The following is a 26,742-nucleotide window of genomic DNA, read 5'->3' as shown; positions in this document are numbered from 1 at the left end:
GAAAAAAACAAAAAACAACAACAACAACAAAAAATAGATAACCAAACAAACAAATAAAAAGTCTAGTTTGTTTTGTTTCACTCCAGTGTTTTAAATTTATATTAGAAATTAAAAATATTAAAAAACACACAGCATGTTGCTACAGAACTAAAACTGTTGTAGTCCATTATTTTGTATATTTTTATAACATGAAACGTAAATGAAATATAATCAGCGAGAAAAATAAGCGGCTTGCGTTATTAGGAATGTGCCGATAATCAGGGACACCATACATCACGATATTTAACAAGGTATTGTTATCATGGGTTTATGCAGAGTATTTTCAAGAGGACAGTCTCATAATCCACTCACTCACACCTTCAGATTATTTCATTGTGTAAAAAAAGTCTTTCTATTTTTTTTTTTTTTTTAATCAAAACATTGGCACAAGCCTACTGTAGTCCCCGCTCCGTCCTCACTTGGCGCCGGGTTGCCAGATCTCATCAGGAAGGACTGCGTGTTATCAGTGTGTTAATATTGACCAACATGTACACAAAACAGACAAAAACTAAACAAAACAAGGTACAAACTGTGATTAAAAGGGTGATACAGAGATGTAAATAATTTCTGAATAATAATAATATAATATAATAATGATGTCATGAACCTCCAGTCTTTCTGCTTCACGACGTTTTCACCGAGTCTTTCTGGGTTCCGCCGTCAGTCTGTGAAGAGATGTGTGATGGGATGCGTAGTCTGTAGATCTTTCAGCACAATATCCAGTAAGCAAGATAGAGTTATAGTGATGAAGCCAAAGTATTTCATACTGAGGGAAGTTGCGTATTTGGACAAAAGCGGTTTTGAGTCTCGAAGACGGCTTTGACGCAGACTCTGTGGCCGACGTGGAACCGTACCACCGTTTCAACCCCGGAACATCCGGCCGTAATATCAGTTTGGTTCCAGCACTAGAAAGAAGCGGGACTGGAATTGAGGTCGGGGGTATTACTGGATCGCTATGGCAACAGCATGACAAACTCAGCTTCTTGATCAGGATTACGAGTATATTATTAATCAGTATTATTGCTGAATAAATGGAAACCGGCTTTGTTTGTTTCGTTTTTTGAATAGATAATAAACTGAAATGAGTAGGGAGTAAAATGTATTTTTATTTTTTAGCCAGCGATCCGATGATGGAAGGAAGGAAGTGCAGAGTTGCTCAAAAAAAATAAAAAATAAACAAAACACTCCCTGGCCCCAGTATCAGTTGACTAGCATTGATTAGCAAAGAATTTCTGACCTTCACTTCAGAAATTCTTTTCTGAAGACGTTTCACTTCGCCCACAATTTACAATCAAGCGTTATCGCTAACTAGCACGTTACGTAGCAGTAAAGTGAGTGTGTATGTGGAGTAGACTGTTACAGTAAAAACTCGGTTAACGCAGTTATTTACATACACACAGCACTGATAATTGAGTGTGAGCGGATAAATCGGAGAGGAATAACAATACGAACGTACGAAATCTGGAGGAAAAAAAAATTGTCCTAAATCCTCAGCTCTGTAAAGCTGGAGACGAAACGCAGCTCACATCGCACATTCATCAACACTTTAATTTGTTCACTCCTTGACGAATCGCGTAGAGCCAAAATGTCAGACAGATTTGCGAAAAGTTTTCTGTTCTCTGTGATCTCATCCATCGAGTCACTTTTCTTGTCGTCAGCCACAAAACAACAACAAAATGGCTGAAAGGCCGTTTTAAAAAAAAAAAAAAAAAAAAAAAAAAAAAAAAAAAAAAAGGTGAATACATTGTTTAAACATATTTAAAAAACAAACAAACAAAAAAATTACCCAAAACAGGTCCCTCTCTTAAAATAATCAATAGCACAAATAATGTAAAGAAGCGTTTCATTCTCTCTCTCTTCTCCTTCTGAAACATCAGTCTGGTTTTTATTTGATTTTTTCCTCCGCCGCAGTCAGAGAACCAGGAGCATGTTCGAGGTTATTTCCGTTTCCATACTGGTCGACGCGATGGAATGTCAGACTGCGAGTCGACTCCAGGTGTTAGGTGGAGCTGGAGGCGGAGCCGGGAGTGGGTCTTGAGAAAATGGGCGGGGCTCACAGCAGGGCGTAGCCTCCACTTTAGCCACACCCCTTCCCTGGCACAGCCGTCTGTGTCTGAGCAGCCGGTCCGTTCTCGAGAAATTCTGGAGGGGGAAGAAAAAAAAGGACAAAAAAAAAAAAAAAAGATGTGTGTGTGTGTGTGTGTCCTGTTTTACATTCAGCCACTAAGTCATTATTCACTGTCTGGTTTAACTGTATGACTCATCACACTAATTTACCAGATTGAATCACGGCAGGATTCATCACTAACACGAGTTTGTATTTTGGCTGGCACTAATAAGGAAGAGAACATGACACAGAGCCCATAGCAGTAGTAGAAGTAATATGATAAGTAGTAATCACACTGGGAGTATTAGCAGTTGTGGTAGTGCTAATATTAGCAGCAGTAGACACAGGAGAGTAGAAGTACAAAGAAGTATTATTGTCAGTAGTAACTGTTCCATTAAAAAATAATAAACAAATAAAATTTAAAAAATAAAATAAAAGAAAGTAATATATTATTGTTCATGTGGTGAATTTTTTATTTTATATTAAGAGACATTTATTTAACATTTCTAGATGGAGTATCAGTTGTAAGCGCTTTGCAACAATTAAAGTTTCCCAACACGGGAAGGTCTTCAGGACTGACAGGTTTAGGGAAGTAGGAAGACGCTGCGTTTTTTGAGAAAGAGAAGGGAGAGAGAGAAAAGGAGATACCGGTGAGGGCTTATGATCGCTTATCACGGTTATAGTGTCCGTGAGAACAGGAACTAACTTGTCTATGAATATATTTAAACTATAATCTGCGACGTGAGATTCGTTAATAAATTAAACGCTGTAATCATTGGCATAAGTGGTATAAGGAGAACACCACGCTCCAGGCCGTGCTGTTAGATGAAAATAACAGACTCCATTTCATGTCATTTTTTACTGTACTGTAAGTTTAATTTCTAGAAAAAATATAGAAAATAAAAACCGGCCTTTTAACCCAACTAATTGATCAATCGAAGGAATAATCGACAGATTAATCGTTGATCAAAATAATCTTTAGTTGCAGCCCTACAAAAGTGTATTTTTGTTTACCGGAGACACGAGTGCATTCAAGACCCAGGTCAAAATCTTCAAAGGAAGCAGGTGAAAGAAAAGAAACAGCATGTTTCAGCATGTCCGTTTTTCTCCTGAACCCTGACCAAACAGATTCTCGTCACTGCGTTAATGTCTACGTGCCTATCAGCCGCACAAATCAAATTCAGCAGCCAAAATAGCTTCTTCTTAAAAATTCTGAACATGGACAAAGACTGTCTTGTTACTAAAACACAGTCACAGTTTATCACAACATCACATCGTCATATCACCCGGCCTTTAGAGTAACCCTACCTTCACAACGTCGCCATGTTTTCACCTAAAAAACTAAAAATCCTAAAACAACCACAAGTATGATTTAATTTAATTGATTTTGCAGGAGTAGCACCTAACGAATACTACCCTGCTAATAATATAAAAATAAATCAGATTTAATTATTTTTTATTCTAATTAATAGGCCACTAATGTTGAATCTGTGATTTAGGAATTCATTCTGCTCACGTGAGGAGATTTACTGTATAATCAGTAAACAATAAATAAGTGGTTATTGCATAAATATCTCAAATGATGTAATTAAAAGCATAAAAAGTTATATGCTTTATGTACATAGGTCCCTGACTATTAGACAATAGCACACTAATAATAATAATAATAATTATTATTATTTAATAATGTATAATTTTATGATGTTCGTATGTACGTGGATGGTGGTTTACCTGTTGGCATCGCTCACACTGATACGGTTTCTCTCCGCTGTGAACGCGCTTGTGTCTCTCCAGGTGATATCTCTGGATGAAGCGCATGTCACACATATCACACGCAAACGGCTTCTCACCTGAACACACACACACAGTACACACGCACACATGCAAAAAACAGATTTTTTTTTTACCGTCATCACTACCACCATCATCACAATTTCAATAGAAAAACTTATAATCTAAGTAATTACCCCTCATTACACTCTACAGCATCACAGTTATAAAGGGTGTGTGTATTATAAAGGGGTAAATCATTATAAGGGGGTGTGTATTATAAAGGGGTAAATCATTATAAAGGGTGTGTGTATTATAAAGGGGTGAATCATTATAAGGGGGTGTGTATTATAAAGGGGTAAATCATTATAAAGGGTGTGTGTATTATAAAGGGGTAAATCATTATAAAGGGTGTGTGTATTATAAAGGGGTAAATCATTATAAGGGGGTGTGTATTATAAAGGGGTAAATCATTATAAAGGGGTAAAAATGAAACACAAAATGACTTTATACAAACTCGAGTTTGTAGTGAAGGCTGATATTAAACATTAAAACATGATTTTAAGTCATAAAAGGCACACTGTGGCAGATTTAGTGCTTTACTGCGATTGGTGTGATTCAAGTCTTAAATTTGCAACGGTAAAAAGAGCTTCGTGAAATAACCGAAAACGTAAAAATTAATAATAAAATATTAAATAGAAGCGTTAAAAGGTCAACAGCAAAGCCTGAACAATAAATAAATAAATAAATCAGTAAATAGTAGTATCAATAAACATCAGTGGATATTTATATAAAACAATTTATGTATGAATATGAATTAGACATAAATTCACAAATATGTTACATTTCTGTATAATTATTGATTAAACAATTATATAGAATTTAAAATGTACTCTAGGTGTAATTATTTTATTAGGTCAATAATAGTAATGCTCCAAAAAGATAACAAAATATGTAGATAATTATTTATACAAATAAAGAACTTTGTATAATATTTTTGGTTATGGGTTAATTATTGTTTATTCAAAAATGTAATTCATTTTTATATTTCAAAAACTGGTGGTGGTTTATTAGGTGTTTTATTCAATATTCTACAGATTTTATATACAGCGTTGTATTTTCTTCTATACACCACCTCTATGCTGTGTTTATTTATTTACTCATTTTTACTGAAAAACACAACCCTACAGCCACCGTGCACTTTATAAAGGTGAATGAAATGAGAAGAATTTGTCTTTTTTTGTTTGTTTGTTTTTTAAACGGAGTGGGGAAGAACACATACCCGTGTGAGTGAGGCTGTGTCTTTCCAAGTGGTAACGCTGGAAAAATCTCATGTCACACATGGAGCAAGCATACGGCTTCACCCCTAAACGCACAGAGCACCAGGTCTCAGACACACTCAGCATTGGAAACACACCAGCACACTGATCACCTCTAAACCAGCACACTGATCACCTCCGAACTGACACTGATGCTCATATTAGTGGTTCTGAAACGGCCGTGAGGTGAAAACACAGCTAGAGATTAGATTTATTATTTTAAAAATAATAAAATAATAATAATAAAAAGCGCTACAACTTTCCCGAGTGAGTGATGCACCCAAGCTCCAACACGTTTTATCCTCAGCTTCATTTGGCCAGTTTTGTTGTGAAAATGCCTGATTATCCTCATTCATCAAGCTGGATACAAATGGATTTAGTCGTAAATAGTTCGTACGAGCGTTCGTGCAAGAAATCCTGTAAATTCTGAAAAACGTTTGTGTCCTACTCGTGCTCCTGAGTGCGTGCAAGTTTAACTAACGTAAACCTCGACCTGATCAACTTCCAATCACATAATCTGCACGGATTAATGCACTTTTATATCTGGAACATACTGTAGAGTTAAAAATTGTTTACGTTTACGGCATTAGCCGACACCCTTATCCAGAGTAACTTCTAGAAGAGCTTTGGAGTCTCGATCAGAAACACATCCTCATGCTAGTTCACTCGCTTGGAGCTCCGTCCAGAATGTTCAGTGAAAACGAGTCGCTTTATTTTACTGTCTTTAATTAAAGAACATATAAAATAAAGAAAGTGAGCCGACACACACCCTTAATTAAGACAAATAAAACAAATCATTCAGTTAGGATAAAATAAACGGCGGTGTATAAATGGAGGTTGGGCCTGTCTGTCTGTCTGTCTGTGCAGAGCCGTAAACAAACACCTCAGCTGACACAGGATTTAGCAGTCACTTATTATTATTATTATTAAATGTATTTATTGCCATAAAAGTGAGTCTAAATAACCTCCACTTCTGTTTTTCAGCCTTCACCCTGATTGTTCATTTCGTGCTCCCAGCTGCCTGTACGCTTTACCTTTTATGGAGTTTTAGTATATTAGTTATTTCTATTATAACAATACTACACTATGTCATTCTTTGCGCTTGCATTAATCCATACACGGTGTTATTCCAAATACTTGCACATTACCTGTTAATGAAACAATAAAATAGTAACCTACGCATAACGGTCACGTATTAAATATAAACCAGTCTTATTATTAGATGAGGAAACTTGCAGCTCCGACTAGGAAAAGCCAAAGAAAACACTCCTTCAACTCAGAATTCCTACACAAGCTGGTCTCCTCAACCCCAAGATCTGCAAGTGATGTCAAAAACAGTTTTAAATGTCATACTGTATATACAAGCTCATCACAGTTAGCTGGCTAGCTTGTCGCGAACAAAAGACGGACATCTCCACTGCGTAGCTCAAACGCATGGAGCTTGAAAATGGAGCGAAAGCGAGTTCTGTCTTTCCGCACATAGTGGGAAGGTTTTTAGCCTTGGTTCGTTAAGGATTCACATCAGCACACACAAGTCGCACACTTGCTCTATGGAAGTGTATTAATATAGCGTCCTGGTTTGCTTCTTCGCTGTGAAGTCGAATTGTACTACGGTGACCGGAACCAGAAGCAGAAATGCATCAGGGCAAGAAATGTGCCTCTATCAGAACAAAAGCATCAGACTAAACATCACTCATGATCGGTGATCGTATAACAAATGACAAGCAGGAGAGATGTCTGCTATTGGAGAAAAACTTGATAGTAGTTTCTAAAAGATAAAATTCTTCAGAGGTGACTTTTCATAGTCTATTATTAGAGTATGGTTTATTTCCTCACAACGGCATAGCTAACAACCAAACATGCTTTACCAATCTGATATCGAAAAAACGTATTACTCATAAGGGTGTCACAACCTCGCGCACTTTCACTAATATTGAAAAACAACTTGATAATGATTTTCATTACAAGAATGACATGATACTAGATATAACTTCCACCAGGATATCCGAAACTAAAGATAGAGAAACATGCAGGAGTGTGACTCATGCCACCATGGCTGTACAAATCTGTTATGGTGTTGTATTACTTTGCATAGCAACGCACAACGCACAAATCACGACATTCCCAGACTTATCACCATAGCAGAAATTCAAACAGGAAGTACATGAAGGCTAAGTTTGCTTGCAGGACGATGAGGGGCACATACCCGTATGAGTGAGGCTGTGTCTCTGGAGGTGGTAACGTTGAAAAAACCTCATGTCGCACATCGAGCAAGCGTACGGCTTCACCCCTGAATACACAGAGCACCAATCATTCACATTTACCCCGTCCTTTCTACGTATACACCATCTAAACTCGGCATGTGCTGAAATGAAACGCTTCAAATGGAATTATATCCTTATCACGGTGAACAAAATCATCACATTGTTGTACATCGTTTATAATTCATTTAATTAATGTAACAGGGACTATTGCATCACACAATGTTGCTTAAAATCACTATTTTCAAACATGTTCAAATGTTCAGTGAAAATAAGTTAAAATAGATTTACTTAAAAGGTAAAGACAAACATGATTCTAAAAAAAAAAATGCTAAAATGTTTTCCTGATCCTGCCAAGTTTTGTTTGGTGAAGCTCTTGATTGGTTAACTGGTTAAATGTGGGAGATTGTACCTGGCAAAATGTATAATTAAAGGATGAATGAAAGAAAAATAAGCCCAAAGCCTGGTTCAAATGGAATTATGCTTCGACAGAAACTCCCAACCAACTACGGCTAGGATTATGGAGTGTTGTGCTGAAATGTCGCTATAATACTAGTTATTACACATTTTTATGAATGAATTTGGTATATCAGCATGGGAATATGGCTCTGTTGTAACTACAAACTCGAGTTTGTTGTGTTGAGTTTAAATCTCGGTCATGCGCAAGTGGTAGAAAGAGACAAAACCTACCCGTATGGGTGAGGCTGTGTCTCTGCAGGTGGTAGCGTTGGAAAAAACGCATGTCACACATGTTACAAGCATAGGGCTTCACCCCTAAGTGCAAAAAAACAACAAAAAAACATAATCGTATTAGCCTTATCATTAGCCTAGCACACTGACACTAGCTATAATAATACGTTAAATAAGTAGCTAGAAATGTTAGTTAGCTACAAATCAGCAAACTAATGCATCTATAAAGGACTTTGGTGATAAAAGTTTTTTTTATTTAATGAAGGAAAGCACTTAATAAATGGATAATATGGTTTTATTTAGGCATATGTCGATAAACTGTTATACGACACCGTGACTTAACGCATGCAATAAAATTAGATTTGTGGTTTAATTAGAAAGTTTTGCAATAAGCTTTAACATTTTATGTTACATTATGTTTGAAACTAACTTAGTAAATTACCACCATACTTTTAGAACATTATGAAATCTATGAAAAATTAATGCTACATTTTCAAATTCACTTTCATAGTAACTTAATTTAAAAACAAGGTTCGATGTAAAAGCTATCACATTAGAGCAAGCCATCTTCAAACATATAATTAATCCCACCCCAATAAAGCATAAAGGGAAAATGTTGTAAACTTTGGGATAAATGTTAGGAAATTACAGTAAAAATCTATATAAAATATGTTGGAAAAATGTTTAAAAATCGGCACATGCCTAAATACAATCATAGATTGAGTAAGACAACGGCTGTTTTTGTTTATTCTTATTCCTTATATGGTTGCCTTAAAAGATGATTACTACAGCTGGGGCATAATTAATCTTGGTTAAATATACAAGATGTATTCAAACTAAACATCGGCATTATGGACATTATGAACATAAAAATACCTAAAATTGTAAAATACAGCAAGAGTAGTGTGGCTCATTTAGGGTTTGATTAAGCATGCTGATATTCATAACAGTGTTGCCAACTTAGATGGTAATCAACATTTCTAAATTCTTTATTATCCTTCCATCTTTAATACTTCATTGAGAACGATGATGTGCAGAATATGAAGGTAAAAGCAGCGCAAATAGTATAGCTTAAAAATATACATAAAAGGACAACACATTCTAAAAATAATATAAGTAATAAGTAAGCATGCTTAAAATAAAATTAGCACAGATAAATATAGCGTGAAATGTATTATACCATAAGTAGAATACAGTATACAGTGTAGTATTTCCGTTCCGTTAATGTTGTATAAGCAGCATCATTAGACAAGTATAATGGATATAATAGTCTGGTAAATATAGTAAACTGTATAATTATGCAAGCAGGATACGTGAATATATAAACAGTATAACTGACAAGTATAGTAGGTATGTAAAAATATAACATGATAAGATGACTATAAAAGGTAATTACATAAATCTTTATGTATTACAAAATGTACAGTATAGGTATAACTACATAAGTATACTTGTAGGATAATACGTAAATATTACACTCACATTGTTAATTCAGTTTTTAGACTTTATTTATTATGTAGATATACTAGTAAGTTTAGAATGCTAAGTAGGTGTAAATATACCTGTATAATGTTATTAGTACACCAAGTACAAGACTGCTACAACTTTTTAAGTATACGCAATCTAGCACACGAGTATGTATAAAAGTAATGTGTGTAATCCGGAACAATAACATTCGACAACAATCAGAAACTGAATTAAGCCTTTATCAATTCATCCTTCAATCAGGGTTTTTTTTGGTTAAATTTTGCTTACAGAAGTTGGCAACAGTGCTCAGGTCGCATGTGTGCGGTTTATTTCTATATAATAGTGGGTTAAGGTAGAAAGACACATACCCGTGTGAGTGAGGCTGTGTCTCTGCAGATGGTAACGGTGGAAAAAACGCATGTCACACATGGAACAAGCGTAAGGCTTCACTCCTAAATGCACAGAGCAAATTATTAGTCATGTGCATTCACTACGTCGAAACAAAAACACACGCCAAATCATTTACAACAGCTCACTTATATAGTTTCATAGTGGTCAGTTTTCAAAATGTTCATTTCCTCAGAATTTAAAACAAGCTCTTAATAGTTAATTTTTAGAATCACCAGAATTTTGACATAAATTTTTATTTTGTTCTTTCAAAATTTTGGTACATAACAATGTATGATCATTTAATCTGAGTAAGTTTAGTTGTTGGTGTATTTTTCCAAAGCTACTTTTTGCATTTTAAAAATCTATGACACAAATTGAAAAAATTGAAATCTTTTGAAAAAGGCACCAAATGGAGAAAAAAAAAAAAAAAAAAAAAAAAAAAAAAAAAAAAAAATGTAAAAGAAAAAAAACAATCCGTTACATCTTTTTATTTTATTTTGTTGCTGTACTAAAACCTAAAATGGAGAAACCATTAACATAGGTTACATATATATGCACAAAGTGGTAGAATATAAAATTTGGAAAATAAATAAATAAAATTTGTGTTCTAAAATAACAGCTATATTTAGTATATATAAAGTATGAATATGAATGAGTGCATGTGACAGTTTTAGGAAGTATTGTGTACGAGTATATTTAATAGAGAACACAATTAAAAGTTTTCCCTATAAAGTTTAAAACTACTCATTTCTAGCCCTAGATATTAGAAATCCCATGCATGAAGACATCATATGCAAGAATATACAAAGCATGGAACAAAACCTACAATTCTTTTAAGAAGCTATGATCATTCCTGTGTGACCATTATTTTGTAATTAAATTTTTATAATTAAATGCTATTTTAAAAAGGTCACTTGCATTGGAGTCGATTGAGTACAAAGAGACAAGACATACCCGTATGGGTGATGCTGTGTCTCTGGAGGTGGTAGCGTTGAAAAAATCTCATATCACACATGGTGCAAGCAAATGGCTTCACCCCTAAACGTAGAGTACTAATATTAGAATACGCGATTTCAATATTCACCAAGAATGTAACTTCTATCTAAGCTTGAAACTGTAGCTTTACAAACGTTTTACACATCTCTACCTCTCATCACTAACTAGGAAGGATGCATACAGCTTTTAGATGCATTAAATTAACGAATAACAATAATATTTAATAATAATAATAATAATAATAATAAGTTTATGGGTCGTGCATAAACTATCAAACACCAAAAACTGAAAGGAGGAGGAGAATGAAATCGAGAATACTGACCAAATCAAAATATTAATGGGAAAAAAACCACCACAAAAATTGGCATGATCAGACATGTGGTTTTTTGGTAAATGTTTAGCAAGCGATATGTTTTGGCAGAGGAAATTGACACGTACCCGTGTGGGTGAGAGTGTGTCGTTGAAGGTGACAACGCTGAAAAAACCTCATATGGCACATGGAGCAAGCATATGGCTTCACCCCTAAATAGAGTATCATTGTATTAGCATGGAATTTTTTTTTTCTTTCAGTTCATGGTCACTCTCTAGAACAAACATGAGAGACCATTTTAAGTTTTTATTTATTTATTTTTTTTAAATCATGGGGGTGTTTGTCCAGCTGGGGTGGAACCAGTTTTAAATTCCAGCATCAAAGTAATCTAGATTAAAATCAATTTTTTAATTGCAATTACTAAACGCATGCACTTAATCAGTCCCATGCTAAGGTCTCGGGAAAGTGGTTAAGAAATTCAGTAAAACGGTCAGGTTGCAAAGACACATACCCGTATGGGTTAGGCTGTGTCTCTGCAGGTGGTAACGCTGAAAAAACTTCATGTCACACATGGAACAAGCATACGGCTTCACCCCTAAACATACAGAGTACCGTTATGTCAAGATTTGGCAGTGAAACTACAGTTAAAGTACAAAACGTATTTAACACCCTTCCAAACGACCTATTTTCAAGTCAACACCTTCAAACTCGAGTTTGTTGCAACCAAAACGTCAATGGTACCAAACAAACTGTGATAAATGAAGCTGAGACTTGAATGCATTGTTGCCAACTCTGTTAAGTCGAAGATCAAACTGATCATTTTCACTGTGGAGAAACAGATGTGCATTCAGACTGGAGTTTAGCACTGTTTGTCAACTTCCAACATATAAAAGCTTGATTAACTTCCAAGTGTTTATTCGATGGGAAATTGTATTTTTTGCTGCTCACAGTATGACAAATGATTTACATTCACTTATAAGAAAAAGTCATTCTCAACTTCAAAACTTTGTACCAATGACTGAAATCTTGAAGGCCTTGTAGGCTTTCTTAGGTTATATATTTTCAAACCTGTCACGTCCTGGTCACAGTCAACGGCTGAGGTGGAAAAATATCCTAACACACTTAAAAGGAAAAAAAGTTGGCAACAGTGCTAAATTGCACAAAAACCTAAGCAGGTGTAACAGGGCATATCTGTAAGGAGAGACGACCCATACCCGTATGGGTTAGGCTGTGTCTCTGCAGGTGGTAACGCTGAAAAAACTTCATGTCACACATGGAACAAGCATACGGCTTCACCCCTAAACATACAGAGTACCGTTATGTCAAGATTCGGCAGTCAGTGAAACTACAGTTAAAGTACAGTTATGTGTTTAACAACCCTCCCCACGACCTATTTTCAAGTCACCACACCCATACTCGAGTTTGTTGCAGCCAAAACATCGACGGTGTGGTACACCAAACAAACTGTCACAAATGAAGCTGAGACTTGAATGCACTGTTGCCAACTCTGTTAAGTCGAAGATCAAACCGATAATTTTTACTGTGGAGAAATAGATGTGCAATTCAGACTGGAGTTCAGCACTGTGTGTCAACTTCCAACCTATAAAAGCTTGATTAACGTCCAAGCGTTTAATTGATGGGATCTTGTATTTTTTTTGGCAAAACTTACGACAAAAGCCCAACGATTTGAAATCTTGAAGACCTTATGGGTTTTATAGGTTTCAAATGCGGAGGCAGAAAAATAGCCTAACGCTTCTAAAAGGAAAAAAAGTTGGCAACAGTGCTAAATTGCACATAAGGGTAGCCAGGTGTAACGGCAAATTTGTAAGGAGAGACGACCCATACCCGTATGAGTGAGGCTGTGTCTCTGCAGGTGGTAGCGTTGGAAAAAACGCCTGTCACACATGGAGCAAGCGTAGGGCTTCACCCCTAAATGCACAGAGCAAATGATTAGCTCCCAGTCAGGATCAAAACACATTTAATCCCATTTTATCTAACACATATGCAATTTGCAGGTTCCTACAACTGTAGGGTTCCATGTCAGTTGTACAGCCATCAAGGTCAAACATAATGCTTTTCAGCAGTGCTTTATCCATGAGCAGAACAGACAGGAGGTATCCACAATATTTGCAACATTTGTGTGTGAACAGTTATCGGGCAAGATACCGCTACGAGTCTAATTTGTACATTTTCCTTAACTTTGACACTCGTAAATGTTTGGTCTCTAGCCACTTCACCCTATACCATGCACAAATCCCACATGACTATCATACCAAAGTACCATTTGACCTTATAACATTCCCTTTGACCATACCCAAGTCCTACCTTACCTGTTCCCATACCCGAGTCCCACCTGGTCCTTTACCATACTAAAGTCCCTCTTGATCCTTTACCATACAAGTCCTACACATCCCTTTATCATGCCTAAGTCCCACCCGGCCCTTTACCATACCCAAGTCCCACCTGACCCTTTACCATAGCCAGGACCCACTTGACCGTTTACCATACCCAAGTTACATCACTTGATCCTTTCCAAAAAAAATCCTGCCTGACCCTCTACCACACAATTCCCACCTGATTATTAATGATATGAAAAATCGCACCCAACTCTATCTAAAGTTCCACCCAACCCTTTGTCATACAATTCTATTTGACTCTTTACCATACCAAAGTCACAAGTTACAGATAAACATAGTTCTACCTACCCAAATAGACTTTACCGAAAACATACATATACCCTCTGTAGAAAGCAAATCAAGGCGGTTATCGAACTCCTAATTCATAACTAATTTTCATACCTCAACAGATGAATGTGTGCCTCTCTCTTTTTTTTTAAGTTAAGTAAGGTCGGTTCAATCATTTTTAAAATCATCAATTTTAGAATTAACCCATTACAACAACAAATTTCTAATTAGTTCACCACATTCCCAACTAGCCAGAAATTTCATGCCCATGTAAGAAGTAACAAGTTAGCCAACTGAGTCAGTGTTTTATCATCTATTTTCTTTACAGATTAATACAGACTGTTCTGAAGTATGTGCTTTCAGTCATTTACAGAGAATTCAAGATACAGCACCACATTTCATTGTAGGTGATGTGCCGAGAGGTTCTCGTAAAAGCTTGATGCATCGGGTATGTCCCCGAATGCACCAGGAAGCCATACAAAAGACAAAGCAATAACTCTTAATATTGAAACCATGCCTCATTAAAAAAATTACACACTATTACAGCAAAAGGGTCAATCCCCGCAAGGTAGCCATATGATACCTTCTACCCAAGTATTTTATCATCTACAATTTTAAGATACAACACATCAAGGAAGCTTCTTGACCATTATTGATAAAAAAAAATCAAAACCAGGGCTTCTGAGTGGCATAACAGAAAAGCGTTCGCCCAATCACCTGGAGACAGCATGATAGAATCTTGATGATGCCACAGCCATCTGTGGCCAGGAGCCCAAGAGAGCAAAACTGGCCACTCTCTGGGTGGGAGAGGTGGTATATTCTTTCTCTTCCCTATCAATCACAGTGACATTAACCAATCACACATGCAGAGATGGGCTGAGAGCTCTTTCCTCGGAGTGCGTAATGCATGGGACAGCCCTCACCCACACTGGTTGGTAGCTGTGATAAAGGAGGGTCGCCTGGCATGTGGGAATTTTCCAAGACTAAATAGTTAGGTTGTTTTTTTTTAAATAAATGATAAAATGTATTCAGTTATGTGGCCTTTTATTATTAATTGAAAGTTACCAGCTATTTGAAAGGACAAGGAAGGACAAATTGTGTTGCCGTTTTGCATTACCCCACCCGCTCTTTATTGCATTAGCACTTTTCTACAGTTACTGTCAGCTATTTACATTTGCCCTAAATGTGTTCCACACAAAATATTAATGGACTCTTGAATATTGTGGATACTCTGCAGAATAATGGCCCAGAAACATATAATATTCGCAGACAAAGTGGTTGCAGGCACAACCACTGCTTCCTGCACAGTAATAATTTTTATTTATGGTGGGGAAAAAGATTTAGCATGAATCACATAATAATATAGACAAGTGATCGCTTTTCAAAAAAAGCAAAAGCCATGCTGACGGACATCTAGCATGCGGAACAGACAATGGGAAAAAGGCACACTGCAGAAAGTTATGCACTGCGATAAGCAGAAAGAATGTGAGAAAAATGTATGGTAAAGCATACTGACCAATCACCGATTACAAAAATGAATAACAAGATGTAAAGTGCTTTGGTGCAGCCAGCTGCAACAGTAAAACACGGCAAGTGGTTAGGATAAGAGGGGTCATTACCCGTATGTATGAGGCTGTGTCTCTGAAGGTGGTAACGTTGGAAAAACCGCATGTCACACATGGTGCAAGCATACGGTTTCACCCCTGAATGCACAAAGCAAGATATAAATCATACGTCCTAAAAGATATCAAATCCTAGCTGAATTCTTCTGAGGAACATCACAACTAGGAGACCATCGATCTAACAGTGCATTCAGGATGAACTCAGACCCCTTCACTTTTTCCTTTTTTTTATTTATTCCTAATCTGCAGAATATACTCCATAATAAAACAAACAGGCTTTCAAATATCTTTTCCCCCCATTTATTAAAAATTATTTTTTTTTTTTAAAAAAAAAACCCTATTCCGATTACAAGTATTCAGACCCTTTAAGTCAGAATTGAGGACCCTTAACATTGATTATAGCAGTTTTCTTTGGAATGCTACTACAAGCTTGACCCAAGATGGATTTATGGATCTTCTAAACCAAGAACTCATCTAGAAATTCGTTCTTTGCAGAACCACTCAAGCTCCATCAGGTTTTATGGGGAGCATTATTATGAGGCTCTGCCAGGGCCACTTAAGGGCATTGTTGACTTAGAAGGTTATCCCTCATCTCAACTGAGCACCCTTAAGCAGGTTTCATCTCAATCCTGAGGAACCTCACAGTTATTGCTGATGGAAAATCTAGCCAGCTAACACAATATGATGCTACCACTACCATGTTTGTTGACCACTAGGCATGGTGTGACAGATGGTGTTCCCGGTGTTGGGGCCACACACCGATTACATCACTTGCCCACTGTGGTCACACGTCAATTAAAAGGTGGGAATATTTCCTCACTGTCACATACCAATTAAACACTCAACTATAAAGTCATTGTTGGTGATGTGCTGCAGAGATGGATGCCTTCCTGGCCGGTTCTTCCAGCTCAGAGTAGCCATCAAGTTTGTGGTCACCTCCATGACTAAAGCTCTTCTTCCCCATTTTCTCGGTTTGTTTGGGTTCCAGATTCCAGAACAGTCTCTGTGGTTCTGAACTGCTTTCATTTAAACAATCATGGAAGCCACTATGTTCTTCCAGACCATCAAAACTGCAGAACTTTTCAGTACCCGTCCCCCAAATTTTGATATAATCCTGTCTCTGAGGTCTAAAAGTAATTGGTCTGACTTCATGTCTTGGGGATTTTTATAGACAGAAGTGTTCCTTTCCATATCAGAGTCAAACTTGTAAATGTTTGTAAAGGAAAAAAAAGTTGCAAACATCTTAAGAAAGATCAACAGAAACATTTATCTTTTTAGTGTCATAACAAAAAGGTCTGAATACTAGTCTAAATGTACTTCATACTTCAAATTTTCAGTTTATCTTCAAAATTTAGTTATGGTTTGTCATTATGGAGTTTTCAGTTGTGGTTTTTTTTTGTAAGACTGAAAAGGAAAATATGAGTAATTTTAGAGTAATTTTTATTAGATAACTTAAATTTCATCAAGCTGGGTTAGTCCAATATATTGTAAACGCTCCATGTTAAAAATTTGGCAACAACCTGGACAATGAGAATATATCATATCCCATATAATATACGTGTTGTAGGTACATGCTAGAGGGAACTAGCACAAACTAAAGTAAAATGAGTAGCATAATGTATAGAAGAGCACTGGTCAGTTTGACATGCTTACTACATGAAAGAAAATAAAAAAAATTAAATCCAGTAGTGTCAGAAAAGAGATAGCTGTGGTAGGATAAATACTTTTCTCAGGAAGTAAACAACAACAAAGCTTCAACAATGTTTATAACCAAATATATGTAGAAATTTAGTGGATCCAAATATTTTGACGCTTGTGTCCAATTTGCTAAACTCAAACTGACAGCTGATATTAAATTTTCACTTGATAAATAATATTACTCGACTTGTTTTTCAAATTCTCTTGAAAGTCCTGTGTGCTCAACATAATTATGGAATTTTCTCATTTGCCAAGTTTGTCCATATGCTTCCTTGTAGAATGGGACAGACTTTAACTTGCTGCCCCAAAAGTTCTACCAACTTCTGCAGAAAATCAACATTGTCACTTTCTGCTGTAACAACAAAACTAAGTTACTAAGTTGATTATTGATATGATACGTTGCACTCGATCTCAGAAACCCTGTACAGCAACTTACTTTTTTTTTTTTTTTTACTGTAGAGGTCTAAATAGAGTTTAGTGAAGTACTTGTACATAATGTTATCCAAATTAGAAACTAGACCTTTTATATCAGAGATCTCTAAATTAGAATATTAGACCAATATTAGACCATGTAAAAATAAACAACTCATCAATACACACAACGTATAATAGCTGCTATCCTTTTTATAATCTTTCACCAAATTTCAGATGGCATGTAGTACATTATGTCAGTTCCTCTCACTGTTAAGTCTCTTGGATGAATAAATTAGGCTGTGACTTAGAAACTCTTGATTTTTGTTAGGAAAAACAAACAGTGTAAGGAGGGATTTCTCGTACCAGTATGCGTGAGGCTGTGTCTCTCCAAGTGGTAACGCTGAATAAACCTCATGTCACATATGGCACAAGCAAATGGCTTCTCCCCTGGGTGAGGAGAGAGAGAGAGAGTGAGTGAGCAAGAGAGAGAGAGAGAGAGAGAGAGAGAGAGAGAGAGAGAGAAAGGGGAAAAAGATGTACATTTTGTTTTTACCAATCAATAAAAGTCACATTTTAAAAAGTAAAATAATAAAATAAATAAATAAAAGCTGATTAGTTCACATTCAACATATGTTTTTTTTTGTTTATTTTTTTTTTACTAAAAAACAAAGTAAAACAATAAAAATACTACTACTAATAAAGTGAAACTATGCAGAGAATGCTGATGTTTTTTTCCTGAAACGAATACGAGTCATACCGGTGTGAATGAGAATGTGTCGTTTCAGATGATAGCCGCTTCTGAAGGCGCCGTAGCAGTGATCACAGATGAAGTTCTTCTGCACTTTGGAAAGTGGACAATTCCCATTCTCGTCCACCACAACAGCCTGGGAGACATAAATAAAGGTCATCGTACAGGAGGCTCGTCCATAGGGTCAGGATGTGCAGAGCCGTACTGTTTATATGTATATCAGCTGTTTAACACGTGTTTTATTAAATACTAATTTAATCCCGTCACGATAACTACTTTTTCTAGACGACATACTGTCCCGTAAATAATTTCGATAAACAACATTATTGTGATTTTAAGACCATTTTATGCCACTCATATAATGATAATATAATAGCTTTAGGGATGTCACGAGAACCGATTCTTCAGTACCAACATTCTTAAAATCTGACGGTACTTGTTTTTCTGCAGTAGTGTTTGTACCGTTTGTAACGAAAGTACAGAGGTTGCAATTCTTCCGGACCTGATGGGGGCAGTAAATATGCGCAAGTGTTTTAGTCGGTCCACAAGTGGTGGAGAAGAAGAAGAGGAACGCCTACAAGTACATGGGAAAAACTACAGAAGTTTAGCTTAGCTTAACAAGATAAGCTCCGCCCCGACTCGTTGAGAGGAAAGCTAGTATCGGTTTCTGGTGTGCAACCGATGCTTTCGTTCAATTCAAACAAAGCGAGGAAACACCTGGAATTTGGTGAAGCACCTGAAAGACGGCCCTATATTATATTTGTTTGAGGCAGCTGGCATTGTTGCCTTGAAACCAGCTAACGTTATGCTCCATGTATTGTTTGCGATAGCCAGTTATTTGTTAACGACGCTAACGTATTGCAATGTTATAAACTAACTCCGAATGGGCCACCATGCATCGCCATTCAGACCGTGTCCTGTCAGCAAAATGTAGCTACTGTCACTAATAATTATTCAAATGTTCATGCTTTAATAAATCGTTTTGGCCTGCCACCATATCAGTGAATTTAAACTAATGCTTGCATTCAGAGTATAAGGTGTCTGTGTGTGTGTTTAGGAGCGCACCTCTGGAGACTCATCGTCAGACAGTGTTTGATAATTAAAATTCCCTCCCCCCCTCTTCCCTTTTCTCTCTCTCCCTCCCAGGTCTCTTTCTCCCCCTCCCCCCACGTCTCTCCCCCCGTCTCTCTTTCTCCCCCTCCCCCCTCTCTTTCTCCCCCTCCCCCCTCTCTTTCTCCCCCTCCCCCCTCTCTTTCTCCCCCGTCTCTCTTTCTCGCCCTCCCCCCTCTCTTTCTCCCCCTCTCTTTCTCCCCCTCCCCATCTCCCTTTCTCCCCCATCTCCCTTTCTCCCCCATCTCCCCCTCCCTCTCTGTACCAGTATCAGCCAGAGGAGGATGTCCTCCAGGAGTTTTTTAATTTTATTTTTATACCACACCGTGGTATCGACTTTGGTCTCGAGTATCGTGTTCTTTTCATGGTATCGGTACCGACTACTAGATTTTTGGTATCGTGACATCTCTAAATAGCATAATAATGTGAGTACCCGCTTTCAAAAAGTGATGAACTTGAACTTTTACTTTTTTTTTTTTTTTAGTTCATTCACTTTTCAGCTTCAGCAGCTCAATCCCCGACATTACGGACTACAGCTGGATTATTTCAAACACTAGAACTATTCTTTCTACATTTTTCTTCTTCCAAAACATTGTTTGTGTATTGTTAAAATCTTGCAACATTCTCTCAACAGTGTGTTTTAATTAAAATCGGTGCTAGTGCTTGCAAGAAAGTACAAGCGTTTGTATAATTGTAGCCTTAAGGAGTATAAGGATGTGTATACAGGCGCTAATCACGGCGAGAGATTGCCCAAGCGTTGTTCTTCGTGTTGTTGTGATTCTTCTTCGTTGTCATCCTTCACACCAGAAGACCTGCTTTACTGCTCTGTACTGATTCCTGTAGGCCAGGAGGGGTAGTGCAAGTTATCACAACGTGCACGCATCGACCGCCTGTGTACACATACATGCTCACGTACCTTGAAAGGCTACGCGTACAACTGTGCACTAGGGATGAAACGGTTACCGGTTTCACGATAAACCACAATAAAATTCCCCAATGGTTAGTATGTTTTTTGCGTGTGAAAACATGGCGGAAAGCGGTGACGGCACTCTGGAGATTTTCCAACCTTCCAAGAGGATCAAATCCGAAGTGCGTTCATATTTTGGATTTTAAAAAATGCTGAGGGGAAACTTAATAGAAGATGGTAACCCTGGCTGCAGAGCTTTACAGAAGAAAGTCGCTGCGAAAAGGGGCAACATGTCCAATCTGCTGAGTCATCTTCATGACAACCATCTCATCACTTTATAATGAATGCAATGTAAGATAACTTCCCTGTCAATGCATGAGTTGGGGAAAAGTATGAGGAAAAGTAACTAGTTGGTCACAAAATATTGAATTGGTTTGAAATAATTTCTTATCTCACTTGGAATAAACGCAAGCTTCCACGCAGAAAAAAGTTCCAAACGACTGCATGGCTTCGAGCCAAGACAAACAAACAAGTTCAAACAAGACAATAACAAATAAAGGTCTGACATTTAAGGGATAATGCATATTCATACCACTAATACACGGCTTTTCAAATAATTACAGGGACATGAAATAGTGATTCAAATTTTACCTGTTCTTTATTATTTTATAATCCACTGCAGTCTTCAAAACAATCATCCAATACAAATACTGAAGGCCTCCGATTTCGTTTTCAATACGATCGGTAACGATAACAGAGAAGCACAATGGTGCCAGTTGTGTTTGTATGAAAGGAGAGCACGTGATACATGAGTTTCAGGATTGTTCAGTGTTGTGTTGTACCGCATTGCTATTGACGACGGTCACGAACAGGAAATACCAGATAGCGAAATGACCAGAATCAAGAATTTCAGAGAGCCATATAACATGTTATGTAGTTTAGTCACCCAACCAACATATTTTGATCATTTATAATGTGTGTGTCTAAGTTAATAATTTATTATTATTATTATTTTTTTACTGCATTTGCTATTCCCTTGTTTACAGAGTGGGCTAGAGTAGACAAACCCACCGATGCGATTGGTTCCTCGTCGACTCACTCCTCATATACACTTGAGACACAGACACTCGAGCAAGCGTTATGCTGCTAATTTCATTTGTTGTTTGTTGATTTTCAAATATAAAACCAGTTTAAATGATTTCAGTGTATGTATCAGGACTTTTTGTACATTTCCAGCACATGTTAACAATACCGTGATAATACTGATATAACTGCAATAGTTTTGCTCACGATAATCGTGATATGACATTTTAATACCGTTACATCTCTATTGTACACATACGCTAGCATACACATAAAAAAAAAAACCCAAAACAAAGTATACCAGAGGCTTAACCGGTTGGAAAATTCTCTCACCGTGTCACAGTCACATCCCTAGTGTGAAAAGAGTATTTCAAATGCTGAGAAACAAAAGAAATGCCTCCAGAGTCCAATGCCCAATTGTCTGTATTCATTTCAGGTCTTTTGTGTGGTTTTTAAGATATAGTTGGACTGGATATTTAACAGAAACACTGCCAGTAGGATGGTGTAATGATCTTACCTCAAACACAGCCGAACAAAGGAACATCTAAAACGAGCTGCTACAGCACTGATGACTCTACTAGATAGAAACTGTCTATTACAGGATTACTCAAAGAATTCACGAGCTAGTAGCCTGTAGCATGGGTCAGGAGTGATTATTAATGATTATTAATGTCGTCCTGCAACACCGAAATCTACAGTCACGAGCTGCTGTCGTTAAGAAGAAGCAAATAAAGTGCATATTGATGATAAAAAAATTAATGGTTACCCTTCACAGTAATAAAGTTTGGGTTTTTTTTAAATAAAGTTTTTATTTTAAAATTACACACCATCTTTTCTTAAATTAAAACATTAAATCTTTTTGTTCTGTTCACTGTCTTTCTTCTGAGAAACACCTACCCTTCCCCCACACCAAAACTCACCACCCCCTCCCTCACACACACATACACACACAATATGTGGGCAGTATGGCATGCACTGAGCCAACACACACACACAAAATACTTCAAGAGTAAAAGCTCAAAGTAGCACTCCAGGATGTTATACAACTGTTGTATGTTTTAGAAATAAATGCACAAACTTAGACTAAGGAAGTGTGTGTGTGTGTGTGTGTTGGGAATGCATGAAATGAATACACAACCCCCCTCCCCCCAACACCACCCACCTCCACACACACACACACACACACACACACACACACAAGCCTCCCAGCACTGACCTTCCCTCCTTTCCCCTCCTGCTCTCTGACTTTGCAGGGCGTTCCCGACTTCCTGTTCTTCTTCTTCAGCTGCATGTCCTCACTGGGTCTCATTTCCTTCTCGTCCAGCAGGCGGGGGGCGTGAAAGTCTCCTTCTTTACGGACAAGCTGCGCGCACGCACGCACGCACGCGCACACACACACACACACGCACACAGTTTAACAATGCCTTCTGGAACCACTTAAGCGAGCCTGACTGTTTAGATACTGCTCACAATTTCATATTATTTATTAATTCCAAAGTAAAAAAAAAAATCATAATTTAAATGCTTGTTACTTAAATCAAAGCTATTAAAGAACAAAGGATAAAGAACATGTACAGATATTTAGTCTTCCGACTGGCTGATGTAGTGATAGTGTCCTGTTCCGTAAAATTTCAGTATGTTGTGATTTTTCAGAAAGGAGTCATCTTTAGGGTTCAGTTGTCACCAGTAACATTCAGTAGTCATTAATGTTCAGAAGTCATTATTAAAATTCAGGAGTCATCATTAACATTCAGTAGTCACTGGCTGGCAAAGTTCAGCAGCCATAGGAAATGTTCAGTAGTCATAGGAAACTTTAAATAGCCACCAGTAAAGTTCAGCAGTTTACAGAACTGTCAAGTAGTTAACGCTGACATTCAGTAGATACCATTAACATTCAAAAAGTTAGTCACATGTAACATTCAGTAGTCACATGTAACATAATACTGAATGAACTGTACTGTTCAGAAGCTAATAGCCAAGTACAGTATCTACTGGTAAAGGTCAGTAGTTATGGATAATTTTCAGCAGTAACCAGTGACGTTTAGTAGTTATTGGAAATGTACAGCAGGAACCATTAACATTCAGTAAGTTAGCTGAATAACATTCAGTAGTTGCCTGTAATGTTCAGTAATCACAGGTAAGGTTCAGCAGGTAAATGTACAGTTCAGTAGTTACGGTCTCTTTCCCCTGGTTTGTGTAATGTGTTATGTTTAATCTGCTAACCAGTGGAGGGCAGGTCATGGCCGCCGTTAAGCCCATGTGTCCCTGCGGGTCCCTCTGAGTGGAACCCGGAACAGGGGGCGGGGCCAGTGATGTCATCATCTTCTTTGGAGCAGAAATGGTGCTGGCCTGCATCAGAGCCATACTGGAGAGGACAGCTTCACATCCGAGCAGCCCCGCCTACAAACACACACACACACACACACACACACACTATTACAGCAGTTATTAACTGTACAATGATATGCAGTGAAAAATGTCCACATACACATGAAGATGAGAAATAAAACCATGAAGAATGGAAAAAAAGAGGAAACAAATAAAAGCAGGTGGGTTTGGACCATGCACAGACTGACCCATTTCATATGGTCACGGACCGAGGTGGTTGGTATGTGTGACATCACTGAAGAGGACAGGGACAAGGGGAGGGGCCAGGAGCTGTCACTCAGGATGATTCACTAGACAATAGGACACGCCCACTGCTATCATCTGGCACCAGTTTTCGTCCTGTCCTAGGGATGAATGTCAAATTAAAATAGAAACACGAGGACGTAAATATCTGGTTAGCTAGCTGTTAGTAAACTTGCTAAAACAGACACAGGTCAGCGGGAGTGGGGTTTCAGTAACAGTTTTTTTTTATTATTTAAAGGTAAACCTGTCAAAAAATGTTCAATGTTACCATGACAACCATCAATGGTTAACAAGTTAGCTAGCTAGTACTGGTAAAAAAAATAAAATAAATTCTAACCACACATTCCATAATACACTGAATGCAAACTGGATTGCGACGCTTAAAAAAGACTATCAATATATAAAATTACATTTTGTATAAAGTTACATCAATATTTTAAAATCCTGCAGGATTTACAACAACAAAAAAAGTTATGAATAATGTTGTTCGTAACCGTTTTGATAAAGCAGATAATGATAAAAATAAATCATGGAAGTATTGATGTGAGATTTTCGAGATTATCGCCCAGCCACAATGTCACGTGACGCCTTTACACATCCTCTATCTGGCACTTATACAAGAAACTTTATTTCTTCATATTTTTAAAATATTTTGGAGAAAAAATACGTTGGACACGTTACAAACCAGTGTTGTTGTTTTTTGGTGTTTTTTTTTTTTTTTTTTTAACAGATCGCACTGGCTATCAATATCTTATCAATATCTCTATCTTTTAATTTTCTGCTAATGTAAATACCTAATCAACTTCTAATTCAGGATCAGCTAAAACGGTTAGCTTTACCTGCTTAGATAGCTAGCTAACAGAATATATCAAAAGAACATGCAAAAGAAAATATGTTATTCAATGAAAGCTGTTCAAATATGTATTTTAAAAGAAACAACAACAATCTAGCTCGCTTTTGGGTGCTAACGCATGCTAACAGATACGTAGGCAGATATTTAACTAAACCAGGCCAACGCTAGCTTAGCATACATCGTTAGCTGGTGTGCTAAGTACCGTTAGCGCTCCACTCCCTGTCGAAAACAAAATCCTTTTAGAAAATATAAAATCATTCAGAATGCATGTACGCATTACTTAAGTAACATGCTAAACACCGCAAAACGCACCGAAACGTTTTAATAAAATGGAAAAAGCCACGTTATTTTATTACCTTCAAGTCTTTTGGTATGTGGTTAAAAAAAACTGCCTCCTTATCGCAACGTCCACATCAGCTAGCGCGAGCTACAGTTTACAAACACAGGAAACGGCACCGGAAGTGCTCGCCGAGAACGCGCACTCGACGCAAACCCGGAAGTGCTTCCCGAGAACGCGCATGAAATGACTGTACAGTGTAATCGCACTTTTTGCTTCCTGAAATCAATAAACACTGAATTTCGACATTAACGAGTTCACTATTAACTTTGGTTAGCTATTGATAGGTAATTGGTTAGCTAATGAATTAGATTATTGATTGGTTTTGGTAAATAAAATCATTGTTTCTTGTAGATTATTCAGTCATGGTCCATCATAGTGATAAAAACAACAACCCCACTGACCCATTAAGATTTTTTTAATTCAAATATTCAGCACATGACACAAGATTTCACATGTTCTGTCATTTCTTTATCTATTAGAGAAAATAAACTTTCCACCCATGAAATAAAAAAACAATTACACTGTTAAACTATAGATTCCAGATATTCTGTAGTACACTGGCTGCACTTTTCCTCGTTTTAATTTTGAATAATTAATTAGATAACATAAACCAACCTTCCACTTTATTAAGAACACATGTACACCCCATTCTGAGTTTATTCGTTAAGTGTGCAGTAAGTGACCGGAGCACTGTATGGCGTCTCGTCTCGTCATCTCTCTGACTAACATGATTATTTTCAGTTTGTGACTATGATAGTGCATCCTGTTCTTCTTCTTGATCTTTGTCTAGTGTTCGTTCCTGTCATGTTATTAATGACGATAACGGTTTATTGTATTACACCATCATCTAATGCTTTCTCATTTAAAACAATCCAACAAGACACAGTCAGTTGATTCTTCAACCAACTCACCTGAACTGAAGGCTGGTTCAAGCTGACAGGACGGCTTCGGTAACTCAAATAACCACTCTTTACAGCCGTGGTGAGCAGAAAAGCAGCTCAGGACATATAACATGCCGAACCTTGAGGGGGATAGGCTAAAAATACAAAAACAACAAATCAAAAGTATTTAAGGACTATAATATATAATAATATTTTCTTCCTGTAGAACACACCCTCTCTAAAACAATTTGCAATACTCAAATGAGTAAAATTTATCAGGATTTATCAGGTTTATCAGGAAATCTTTTGCAATAATCTGATTTTGGCATTCAGATGATTCTTCTCTGGAAAATGAGGGGTAAGAGTTCAGTAGGTGACTGTAGCTCATGCATATATCAGCTATACAGACACCGCAGCTCGTC

General features: G+C 37.2%; 1 protein-coding gene across 13 annotated transcripts; it reads right to left on the bottom strand.

Moving 5' to 3' along the window:
* Positions 1-380: 380 nt before the first annotated feature.
* znf740a (zinc finger protein 740a) lies at positions 381-25,879 on the bottom strand. 13 transcript variants are annotated; one of them, XM_053652849.1, is made up of 18 exons: positions 25,456-25,879; positions 24,192-24,347; positions 23,839-24,015; positions 22,832-22,978; positions 18,525-18,651; positions 18,131-18,214; positions 15,653-15,736; positions 13,195-13,278; positions 12,564-12,647; positions 11,861-11,944; positions 11,478-11,561; positions 10,998-11,081; positions 10,022-10,105; positions 8,187-8,270; positions 7,442-7,525; positions 5,199-5,282; positions 3,878-3,996; positions 381-2,181 (listed from the first exon to the last, which is right to left on the bottom strand). In XM_053652849.1, exons 2-18 carry the CDS (start codon positions 24,234-24,236, stop codon positions 2,014-2,016), a joined length of 1,707 nt encoding a protein of 568 aa, XP_053508824.1. In that variant the 5' UTR covers positions 24,237-24,347; positions 25,456-25,879; the 3' UTR covers positions 381-2,013. The 13 variants fall into 13 exon arrangements, with proteins under 13 accessions (XP_053508824.1, XP_053508825.1, XP_053508829.1 ...); XM_053652850.1 differs by having other exon boundaries at positions 24,192-24,342; positions 25,456-25,525; XM_053652854.1 differs by lacking the exon at positions 8,187-8,270.
* Positions 25,880-26,742: the final 863 nt, after the last annotated feature.

This window comes from Ictalurus furcatus, chromosome 21, assembly GCF_023375685.1.
Source record: "Ictalurus furcatus strain D&B chromosome 21, Billie_1.0, whole genome shotgun sequence".
Taxonomy (NCBI): Eukaryota; Metazoa; Chordata; class Actinopteri; order Siluriformes; family Ictaluridae; genus Ictalurus; species Ictalurus furcatus.
This window is presented reverse-complemented; position numbering and strand designations above follow the sequence as displayed.